The sequence below is a fragment of the Hypanus sabinus genome, chromosome 3 (assembly GCF_030144855.1).
Source record: "Hypanus sabinus isolate sHypSab1 chromosome 3, sHypSab1.hap1, whole genome shotgun sequence".
NCBI classification, from domain to species: domain Eukaryota; kingdom Metazoa; phylum Chordata; class Chondrichthyes; order Myliobatiformes; family Dasyatidae; genus Hypanus; species Hypanus sabinus.
The window spans coordinates 132,285,845-132,298,429 of NC_082708.1; the positions used below are offsets into that span (position 1 = coordinate 132,285,845).

General features: G+C 37.4%; 1 protein-coding gene across 1 annotated transcript in view; it reads left to right on the plus strand.

Moving 5' to 3' along the window:
• The window catches only part of LOC132390846 (alpha-1,3-mannosyl-glycoprotein 4-beta-N-acetylglucosaminyltransferase B-like), a 195,777-nt gene that overhangs the window by 88,861 nt on the left and 94,331 nt on the right, over positions 1-12,585 (plus strand). The window contains exons 4-5 of the mRNA XM_059963386.1: positions 6,116-6,249; positions 12,519-12,565. Coding sequence (XP_059819369.1) covers positions 6,116-6,249; positions 12,519-12,565 — 181 coding nt within the window. The remainder of the gene's footprint in view (positions 1-6,115; positions 6,250-12,518; positions 12,566-12,585) is intronic.

Consider the following 12,585-nt stretch of genomic DNA (forward strand, 5'->3'; position numbering starts at 1 on the left):
TTTCCACAGAACACTGCCCAAGTAGCATTGTGGAACATCCAAGTGGTCTTTTACAAACTTGAATCTGCAGCAATGTTTTTTGGGAGAGCAGTGGTTTCTTTCTTTGAACACCATTCTTGTTTACTGTTTTCTTGTAGTGGACAACGAATGGAGACTTTAGCAAGCTCTAAAGAATTCTGCAGGTCTTTTGCTGTTACCCTTGGGTTCTTTTTCACCTCCTTCAACATTGCACATTGTGCTCTTGGTGTGATCTTTGTAAGATTCCTTCTCCTAGGGAGAGTAACAACAGTACTGAATTTCCTCTATTTGTAGACAATTTCACTTACTGTGGACTGATGAACACTCAGAAACACATTAGAAATGCTTTTGTAGACTCTTCTGGCTTCAATCATCTCTACAATTCTTCTTCTAAGGTTCTCTGAAAGTTGTTTTAATCAAGGCATAGTGCGCATAAACAGATCTTTCCTGAGAAGAGCAGGCTTTGTCAGTAACCTGACCTCGTATGTCATGTTCTATAGGGCAGGACACCTCTACAACCCACACCTCTAATCTCATCTCATTGACTGGAACACCTGACTCCAAATAGCTTTTGTGGAAGGCATTACCCCAAACATTCACATACTTTTTGAACCTAGACAGTGAATGTTTAAATGGTGTACTCAGTGTTGGCAAGAAGAACTACAATTGTTTTTGTATTATTAGTTCAAGCAGATTGTGTTGGTCTATTATATGAGATCAGATCACATTTTATGAGAAATCCATGCAGAAAAACAGGTAATTGAAAAGGGTTCACAAACTTTTTCTTGCAAATGTATAATGAATACATTTTCAGCTTTGCAACAAATATGGATAGAGGATGTATTGACACTTCTCTAGCTTTTAGCTGGATCCAAGTTACAATTTTAACCGATGTTTCTATGATAAACTCCGCCATCTTCATCAGGAATAATACCTAGGCATATCTAGTCCAGAGATACACATGCTCAACTCCCATTGTCCAATCAGATTTCCATTGTTCCACCTTGTTTAAAATCGCATTCCAGTTTTTATTTAGAGTGAGACTTTCGTCTCTGTTGAAATTCTTATTCTCTAGTTATATTTCAATGGCTTTTCCTTCACCAGGCGGTCCAAAAGGTCACTGGTGCGGAACAGTACTTTTGTTCCGTCAAATTCAATCCTGTGGTCACTGCATATACAATGTCCTGTACCTCCAGCTAACCCAACCAGATACACCTCCTCTACTCCTTGAAGTGGGTTTTCACCATGTGCCCTGTCTGGCCAATATACGCTACTCTGCATTCACAGGGAATCCTGTGAATGTAAGTGCCAACTATCTTGAGTCCCAGGTTATCTTTGACCAGCATAAACTGGGATTTGCGCTTCCTAACAGGTTTGTGGAATGTATTTATCTGATATTTCTTCAGGATCCTGGAGATCCTTCCAGAAACTATGGATGGGCGGTAGTGACAGGTTCCTCCTCATTAGGTTTCCTGGTTTTTCCATCGGCTTTTTAAGGGCCCGAGTGATTTCCTTTGCCTTCTCAGCCATTCAGTAGCAATACTGAGTGTAATCATCTTATTTCCTTGTGGAGACTCTCCAGATCTGAAATAGTTTTTGCATGGTTAATCTACAGGTATTTTGGAGGCATGATGGTGGCTGTTATTATTGAGGTATACAAGTCCATGTGAGTGATGACAGAGAACTACTATTCCACACCAGAGGTATTTGGGACAGCCTGGTGAAGGAAGCCATTGAAATAAGAATAGAGAATAAGAATTTCAACATAGATGAAGGTCTCGCTCTAATTAAGAACTGGAATACAATTTGAAACAAGGTGGGACTGTCATGGTCCCTTCTGGCAATCCCCCACTTGGCTACTTACCTCAGGAATTGGGCCTCAATCCCCTCATTTAGTTTCCAATCATTCCCAAGTTTCACTAACTACACACACCTGCTTTCCATCAGAAAATGTAGGATAAAGACCCTGTGATCACAACAAGGAGTTGCCAGTTTGTTGGTCGACTCCAGTGTGAGTAACCTCATTTCATGTCTCTTAGGACTGCCAGTTCTAAGTCCAGCATTGTTCCTGGATACTGACTCCACGCTCGTTACGTCAATAACGCCTCTCTACTCTGCCTCCGTGTCCGTGTTCTGCACTTGGGTTCGTCCACCACCACGCTTGTGTAACGGGGACAGCAGAAACCTGATTGGATGAGGATTAACCAATCATAAGGGATGGATGACAGGGGTTGAGTATATATACCGCTGGACTGGATATGCCTAAGCATCATCCCTGATGAAGGTGGCAGGGTTTGTCATCGAAATGTTGGTTAAAACGACACTAGGATGCTGCTGGAAGCCTGAAAAGAGTTTGTGCATTATATATGCTGGGAAATGACCTTTTTCATGGACATGAAGATACCAAAATGTATTAGAGTGTTCCAACATTGACATGAGATTCAAAATCCCAATGAGTTGGCAGTAGAAACTGTAATGGAGACTCAAGGAACTGCAGATGCGGAGTCTAGAGAAAAGACCAATCTGCAGAAGGTACTCAGTGGGTTGTGCACCATCTACAGGAGAGAAATGGACAGATGATGTTTTCCACCAAGACCCTTCATTGGGACTGAAGACCAGAGGAGAGAGGCTGTAGAACAAGATGAGGTGAAGAAGTGGCTCGAATGAAACATAGACCCAGTTGAGAAGGAATGATACACAGACAGATTCAGCTGAGGAAGGGGATGATGGAAGTAGTGACAGAGGCTGGGAGGTGATAGTGGAAACACTAAGGTGCTGCAGATAATGGAATCAGATAAAAAAGAAAAGGATGCACAGAACCAATGGTTTTATTTGCATTTGGCAAGATGTGGCACAACAGAAAACAATAATGTGGCCAGAAATAGGGATTCATAATACTGGTGGCTCCAATATCCCCATGGAAACCAGGAACATCTTGGCAATTTGTTAATCATACAAAAAAATGAATTCAATTATACAGATAATTTCATAACATAAGAACTTTGAGGCAGTACAGTACAAGGGAAAAGCAATAACAAAGCAGAACATAGTATTACTGTTACAGAGAAGGTGTAGTACAGGTAGACAATGAGGTCCAAGGGCCATGAGAGGGTAGGCTGTGGAGTCAAGAGATACATCTTTAATGTACAAGAAGTCCGTTCCAGTGTCATATAACAATAGGGTAGAAGCTGTCCTTGAGTCAGGTGGTATGTGTTTTCAAGCTTTAATGATCTTCTGTCTGATAGGAGGGTGGAGAAGAGAGACTGTTGGGGTGGGTGGTGGTTGTGGCATTTAATTATGCTGGTTGTTTTTTCTGAGGCACCAAGAACCGTGAGCAGTCCATGGAGTGGGGTGTGTTCTCATGATGGGCTGAGCTCTGCTCATGACTCTCTGAGATTTCTTCCAGTCTTCGGCAGACCAGTTGCCCAACCAGCTGTGATAACATTTGATTTCCTCTTTACAGTGCAGCTTTCTTAGCAGATTTTCTTAAAAGTCATATGTATACAGTCAGCACAAATAATTCAGTTATTGACCAAATTTATTATCATATCTCATCTACTAATTTCTTTCAATATATTTTATCGCCCAACCCCTCCTTGCAAGTAAGCACCATAGATTTCCAGTTTGCTTTCCACTCTAGGTTCTGTGAACCTTGGAGATCCCTTTGGCAGAAAATCCTTGCACAACAGACCAAAGCTTTTGGTTTATTGCCAATTTTGACCCTGCACTTCAAGTTACATTTCTAAAATTTTCTGCCTTCTGCCCTTTTATTGTCTTCCAGCTTTTCTTTGGAGCTGCATAAGAGTTTAAGTAACAGACGCAGAGGGCTGGCAAACAGGCATCAGTTTGGGTGGATTCCCTGAGTGTTACCATGTCTACATTTTCTTGATGTCAAATAACACATAAGCATAGTACATTGATGATGGAATCACCAACTTTAAATATTTAAAATAATAAAAAAACTGAAAAGGCATTTGAAGTTGTCCTGGAATATCACAAGTTCAATGCATCCTCATCCCCATCTGTCACCTCTGCTTGCTCACTCTGCCATATCCACTAACTGTATTCCTTCATTCTCTGCAAACCACTTCAACCCTAGGGAAATATAAGTCTCCTGCCTGAGCCAACAAATGTGAGGCAACACATACAAAATACAAAATGCTGGAGGAGCTCAGCAGGTCAGGCAGCATCTATGGAAAGGAATAAACAGCTGACATTTTGGGCCAAAACCCTTCATCAGGACTATCAGAGTCTGAAATGTCAACTGTTCATTCCTCTGCAATTGGTGCTGCCTGACCCACTGAGTTTCTTCAGTATTTTGTGTGTGTTGCACTGGATCTCCTGAATCTGCAGAATATCTTGCGTTTAAAGTCTGAGTCAAGTAAGGGAAAAATTGGGATATATAAATTTTATTATAAAATCAACAACTTTTTACAAAATAAGTTTATTATCAAAATACATACATGTATCTGTATACAGCCCTGAGATACATTTCCATGAGGACATTCACAATAAACACACTGAACACAGTAGAATCAATGAATCAAAGACTGCACCCAACAGGGCAGACTAAAACAATCAATGCTCCAACAAATTGTGCAAATACAAAAAGAAAAATTTAAATAATAGAAATAATAATAATAAGAAATAACTAGGCAATAAATGTCGAGAACATGAGATGAAAAATCTTTGAAAGTGAGTCCACAGGTTGTGGAAATATTTCAGTGATGGGACAAGCGAAGTTGAGTAAAGTCTGATTCAAGAGCCTGATAGATGAGGGATAATAAATTTTCCTGAACCTGATGGTGTGGATCTTGAGGCTACTCAACCATCTTCCTGATGGCAGCAGTGAGGAGAGAGCATGGCCTGGATGGTGAGATCCTTGATAGTGGGTGCTACTTTCCTGCTATGGCACTTTTAGTTGTGCTCAGTGGTGGGAAGGGCTTTACCTGTGATTGACTGCGCCCTATCTACTACTTTTTGTAAGCATTTCCATTCAAGGACATGGGTGCTTCCATACCAGGACATGATACAAGCAGTCAATAAATCTCCACTGCACATCTACAGAAGTTTGCCAAAGTTTTAGATGACATGCCAAATCTTCATAAACGTCTAAGAAAGTAGAGGTGCTGCTGCGATTTCTTTGTAATGGCGCTAATGTGCTGGACCCAGGATAAATCACCTGAAACGCTAACACTGAGGAATTTAAAGTTGCTAACTCTCTCCAGCTCAGATTCCCTGATGAGGATTGGTTTCCTCCTCCTAAAGTCAATAATCTTGCCCTTGGTCTTGTTGACATTGAGTGAGAGGTCATACGTGGATTTCTTGTATTTTCCTTCGTTTCCAGACACAAATGCTATTGCTGTGGTCCTCATCAGGTTGTAGATCTCATGTTTTATCATGGGCTTCTGGTTGGGGAAGAGTCTGAAGGATTTTGTTGGAAGACATTCATCTTTAACACATCTTTAAAACTTGAGTACTTAATCCACTGATAGTTTGGAAACCCACATCTGGGCATTTGGCAAATCTTTTTTTTTGCTTGTGATGAGCATATACTGTACAACTAGGCTGTTGGCCATACATATTGATATAAAATGGTATAAATCTCACAACTGATCTTTCATCAAACATAAAAGATGGAACCCACCTGGAATACCAAGGGCCTCTTGAACCTTAAGCATTTGCTAGAAATGTGATATATATTTATACTGTATACCATTTTATATAAAATGTCCCCTTCACTGCAGTTCCTCAGGTTAAACAAGAAAGCATGTTAAATTGGTGGTATCACATACACAAGTAGTGACTTGTGTAGTGCTGCTTTAAAGTACATTTTAACGCACTTTGAAGTGTCCAGGTTTGTACAGCATTATTCCTTAGTCCTTCATTATAACCTGCAAAATTGTGCATAAGTACTGATAATTTAGTTGGTTTATTGGAAACAAAAGTTGAGTTCATTAGTTTCTGTTCAATGTAGTTATTAGATCTATACAGCATAAATTATAACAATAATTCAAATTGCAGTAGTTTCCTAATTTACATAAAGAACTCTAATTGTGATAGATTACCACAATAACTCTCTTATTTTTTTAACTAGTCTCAATGGTAATGGGCATACCTACAGTAAAGAGAGAATCGCAGACTTACCTCACGGATACGTTGAACTCCCTTATCTATGAGCTCTCTCCTGACGAAAAGAAAGATTGTGTAATTGTTGTTCTCATTGCAGAGGTTGGTAACTTTTTCAATGTTATTTTAACAAGTATATTAACCTAAATTTGATTTTCAAATGAGGTCAAAAGCTATTATTTATTCATGGCAACTAAAAATTTTTTCTAATCTGTTCTTAGAGTTATGTTACTCTTTTGGCATAGTCATTGGTCATGTAGTATGAACAAACTTCTGTGGCTTGAAAATAGGATCAAATAATGAAGGGGTAACCTGTTGAACTGCAGTTTATTAGCTAACCAATTAGGTATTCAAACTCAAATCAAACATTTCCAAAAAAGATGCATCAATTAAGCCAAATACCACAAAAGTTGATGTTCATGTGCAATTTGTTTTCAAAATAATTTTCTAAATGTGTTTGAGCCAGCAGTAATTTGTCAATCATTTGATGGCCTTTGTTATTTGACCTCAATTTTAGAAACACAAATCTTACATGAAGGAGACAGTGCTGGTGCTTGTAATAGTTATAACTGTTGGGACTCTCTTCATTTCCTGACACAATGGTTCGGATTTTGTGGCCTGCAATGATGTTCAACACTTATTTCAAAGAGAGAAGCCCACAAAGGTTAAGTGATTTCAATGAAATGATTTGTCCAGTTTCTAAAATCACAAGCTGTCAAGCTTTAGCCATGAGAGATCTCTAAGTGTCAAGCAACGAAGATACCATCAATCAACCTGAGCAACCACTCACTCACACTGGAAAATTATCCACAAACTAGTCTAAAAGGAGCTGTAAATTTTTGATTTTTTTAACCCACTTTTAGAAATTTTGAAGAATGCAATATAAATGCTGCCTTTCAGAGGTAAGACTAAAGTAGAAGTTGAAATACTTAGAAAAAGAATCATCTTCATAGCTTCCTGGATCTAGACCTAGCCTCTGAACCTATGTGGTTTACAAAGTAACTGATTCCGAAAGGCAACTCATGAGAAGGAAAGACCTGTCCCGTTGTGCTCAACACCCCGGGCATTGCGAACTACGGCATTTGCCAGAAATGTCATATTTTGAGCTGCATGCCATTTTATATCAATGTCCCCTTCACTGTAATTCCTCAGGTCAAACAATAAAGCACGTTAGATTGAAGTTAGCATACACACAAGCAGTGACCTCCTGTGTAGTGCTGCTTTAAAGTACGCTTTAAGGCACTTTGGAGTTTTCAAATTTGTACAGTATATTTAGTCCTTCCTTATAACCTGCAAAATAACTTCGAAAGTGCATTGAACTTTACAACAGTTGGCCTTCAAACAAACCTCTACCAAGTCTGTGATCCAAACAATTAATATGCTTATTACCTAGACAACGTGTGGCAATCATTCACATGTTGGTTTGATAGTCACTCAGCTGACTTTGAATAGATGCAGTAGATAAGTGTGGCGCCATTTCCTCCAGTACTTGAAAAAAGATAGCTCTAACATAATTAGCTTGCTGAACGCACAGCATCTTTTGTTATATCTTGCCCTGAAGAGATGGCACTAACAATTATATCAGTCTTGAATCTCTTACTGAGCTTTTGAGTCTCAACTTCCCCATCACGTGTGTCATGGTAGCGTAGCAGTTAGCGCAACAATATTACAGCTCAGGATGTCAAAGTTTGGAGTTCAATTTCAGCACCGTCTGTAAGGCGTTTGTACGTTCTCCCCGTGAGAGCATGGGTTTTTCTCCAGGTGCTCTAGTTCCTCCTGCAGTCTAAAGACGTACCAGTTAGTGGGTTAATTGGTCATTGTAAATTGTCCTGTGATTAGGCTAGTGTTCTATACATGAGCTGCTGGGTGATTGCAGCTCATTGGGCCAGAAAGGCCTGTTCCACATTGTTCCTCTAAAGAATAAATAAATGCAAATTAATGGGGTTTTAATTTTTATTATTTTTATTTTTGGTTTAGTTTGAGGGTATTCATTTGGCTGTTATTAATCTTTGGCATGATGAGTTTCTTTCCAGCTTTTAAAAGCCACACTCAAAGGTGCATTAACATTTATAAAGTGCAATTGAACTTGGTAATAACAATTCATGTAATTTCAAAATCACAGCAAAATTATGATTAACGATTGTCTACTGCTTAAACAATTATGCAGGCCAGTGCATCACACAAAATTGTGATTATGCAGTAGTCCATATGCATCTTTTGAAAACAACCAGTGTCATTCTTAAATCAAAATAATTGAATGAAAATATAAATTCTGCTTGACTGAAATTATCTGGAAAAAGGACAAGAATTTTAAAAATAACTCATCAACTTTCCTTGTTATCAGTTAAGACCGAATATTTTGAGCCAAGATGCCTTCTTAGCATTTCCCAGGAATTCTACTACAGCCCAATGGGTGCAGCAAATGATCTTAGTAGCCAGGTACCGATCAACTGTCCCCTTTCCCTCCCATTCCCTCAGGTGCATTGCTTCTCAAAACACAAATTGTGGGCAGAATATAACAAATATTTTGCTTGGTCCTCCTTTTAGAATCAGTGTTGGCACACATCAAACTGGATCTGTGCTCTGGCCAAAAGAAGAAGTACAATCAAGACAGTAGAGACCTTACTTTTGGTGGGGTGGGAGGAGATTGTGATTTTATAGTACTGATATTATGATAATAATGAGACATCTTAGAAATAGAGAGTATGATGCATGAAGAATCTCTAGTTGCTGCACATCAGAAATGTGCCTCATTGCTTTGGATGGTAATCTGGCAAAGCAGTGATGCCAGCTTTTATTAATTTCATTTCTTTTTCATTTACCTAAAACAAGAAATGAAAGCCAGATTCATTGTATTTTGTGTGTGCATCTAAATTATGAGTCAAACAACAAAATTCACACCATAATTATTCTTTCTTAAGCAAATATCTTCCTGTCCAGGATTACCTCTCCTGTGTGCAGTAAGTCAAATGCAAAGTCAAACATCTCTTATTGAGCCTGCTGTAGTTCCAGGAAGTAGAATTTTTGAATCATCTACTGGGCTGCAACATTCATATAACTTATCAATACAACAGTTGTTACGAACCCCGTAACTGGGTCACTTACCAGCAAAGATAGAGAGGTCCATTGAAGTCTGATGGTACTATTTTTAACAGTATTTATTAGTAAAAATATACAAAAATAATATCAATGCAAACATACAGATAATATACGTCGTCAATACTAAATCTAAAAGTGCAGGTATAATAATAATCAATAAGAAATAAGCTCTATCGTTGTCTAGGGGATAATGTATTGTCCGATGGAAATATAAAAGTCACTCAATTCATTCAGGCTGCAGCCTTTGGTTGGAGTCAAGAGAGATTTTTAGAAACTTGCCAGCTTTTTAAATTCATCAACTTACTACAAGATGGTCTCCTTTATTTTTATCATTAATTGGTCAGATTAATGCTATTAAAATGATGATTTTACCGAAATTTTTATACTTATTTCAAGCCTTACCAATTTTTATTTCTAAATCATTTTTTGATAACATTGATTCAAAAATTTCCTCATTTGTGTGGCAAAATAAAAACCCTAGGTTAAGTAAAAGGCAATTACAAAAATCTAAAAAAGATGGTGGTTTAGCTTTACCTAACTTTAGATTTTATTATTGGGCAAATAATATTCGTAATTTAATGTATTGGAAACTAGATTTGGATTCACCATTGTGCCCACAGTGGGTAAATTTGGAATGTAATGAGGTAAAGGAATATTCTCTATTCTCTGTTCTTGGTTCTTGTCTTCCTGCTGATTTAGTTAAATTTAATAAACAAATAACTAATCCTGTTATTAAACATACATTACGAATTTGGTTTCAATTTCGTAAGTTTTTTACTTTGAAAAACTTTGTTCTTGATAGCCCTATCTTACTTAATTTCTTTTTCAAACCCTCTTGGACAGATCAAGCTTTTAACATATGGAAAAGGAAAGGTATAAAATGTTTTTGTGATCTTTTCTTTGAAGATACTTTGATGTCATTTGACCAACTTTCCAACAAATTTGAATTACCTAAATCTAATTTTTTCAGATATTTACAAATTAGAAATTTCTTACATAAAGTTTTACCATCTTTTCCTAATTCAACTTTAGTGGATTTTACAGTTGATTTTTACCTTAAACCCTTGTCAGAAGGGATTAGTAGCTTTTATTTATAATATGATTATGAAGATACAACCAGAAATATCAGTTAGAATTAAACAAGAATGGGAAAAAGAACTTTGATATAATATATCAACAGATAAATGGGAAAAAATTTTGCAAATGGTTAATTCTTCTTCTATATGTGCTAAACATGCTTTAATACAATTTAAAATTGTACATAGAGCTCATATGTCTAAAGATAAACTTGCTCGATTCTATTCTCATATTAACCCTCAATGTGACAGATGTCATTCAGAAGTGGCCTCATTGACCCATATGTTTTGGTCATGTCCCACTTTACATAACTATTGGAAGGACATATTTACTACCATTTCCTCAATTTGGAATATAGATTTACAACCTCATTTTATTACTGCAATTTTTGGCATACCAAATGAAGATGGTAATCAGTTTTCCCCTTCAATCAGACGAATGATTGCTTTTGTAACATTAATGGCCAGAAGGTCTATATTACAAAACTGGAAAGAAGTAAATCCTCCTACCACGTTTCAGTGGTTTTCTCAAACTATTTCTTATCTGAGCCTGGAAAAAATTAGAAGCACTATTTTTGACTCATCAGTTAAATTTGAAGAAACTTGGAGACCGTTTATTCGACATTTTCATATGAATTAATTTGGCCTTTTCCAGACCTTCTTTCTGCTTATTCATGTTCAGGTATGGAGTTCTGGAGTTTTTTGACACTATCATATACTTGTAAGCTATTATTATTGCCCATGTTAGTTTAGTTTAGTGTTTTATTTTTCTTAATATATACTTTTTTCACATATTTTCAAATTTTTTCTTCTTTTAATGGTTATTTTTGTTTTTTTTCATATATAATCATATGGACTTGATTGATTAAGGTATTTTTTTCTGTTGATGTTTAATAGGATTTTGTTATCTTATTATCAACGTGACTTCAAGTCTATTGTATTTATAATTTACTTATTATTATGTTATGTTTTTTTTATATGTATATATGAAAATCAATAAAAAAATTGAAAAAGAAAAAGAAAGAAAGAAAGAAAGAAAGAAAGAAAGAAACTTGCCAGCTTTTCCTTTTTATGATTTCGATCCTTCGAGAGTTCTGTTGGTGCAGCCGGTCCTTTAGCTAAAGCCGTTCTTCCGTGGTAAGGCCCCAATCCCAGGCAAAGGGAAAGGACGCACGCGAGCCCTCCACCGGCTGTCGCTAATAAACGCTGTCACGGGATTTCTAGCATTTCTCCTGTTGCGTCTAAAGGCGTTGTTCCCCAGACCCTCTTTTATCCTTACTCACGGGGTCTCATATGTCAATCAGGTTGGGATGATGCAATCCCTCAACCTGCCCACTCTGGTCGTCCCCTGAGGGCTTCAATGAATAATACAATACTCAATACACAATTCCGTCTCCAAGAGACAATGGCCGTTATCCATGGCTTTGTCTCACTGAGGCCAGGACACATTCCAAAACCTTGAGGATTCTCTCTCATTTCCTGGGTCCCAGACCCGAATTAATAGCGATCTTGTGATTCTCAAAAAGGAGGGGGCTACTTTGTACCCTTCGGCCCCTCAGAGTTGTGGCACATTTGTAACACTATAAACTATAATACAACTATAATTTATAAACTATAAATAAGTACTCCTGTACTTTGACTTTTTAATGTGTGCCTAGCTGGAACTTTTGTCACGCTGACCTAACTATATTGTCAACTTACTTCTGCAGTGAGATGATAAGGAATGCACCACACTGATCTGATAGGCCAGTTACTTTCCATTTAGCCTTGAGACCTGGGATCTATCCATATGTAGATTGATGGCTGTAGTATCCCTGTATAGAATAACCTTGACAAGTTCCGCACAAACCTACAAGTGCAAATCTGCCCAGACAGGTAAACAACATTGTGGAAGGATGCACTTTTTTAAGAGTCAGGAAGAAGATTAAATTGTTTGGAATTGGTATGTAAACTTATTCTGCAAATCTAATTCTATGGTGATGTTGGCACTTGCATAAAATGTGGATGAAGGAAGTTGCATGGTGATGTACAGTGGGACTTTGCCTGCATTTACTGCTCTGTGTTTTACCATGAGTGGCCATCCTAATCCAGCACAACCAGAGTACCAAATGCTGTCCAATAGTCATTAAAATTAGGATGAAGAGCATGTTGTAAAATACCTACTGTTAAATATATTTTTCTCTTTTTATTGTATAGGTGAATGAAAGTTATGTAAATGGGCTAGCAGAAAATTTACAAAATATGTAAGTATTATGTAAAGTAT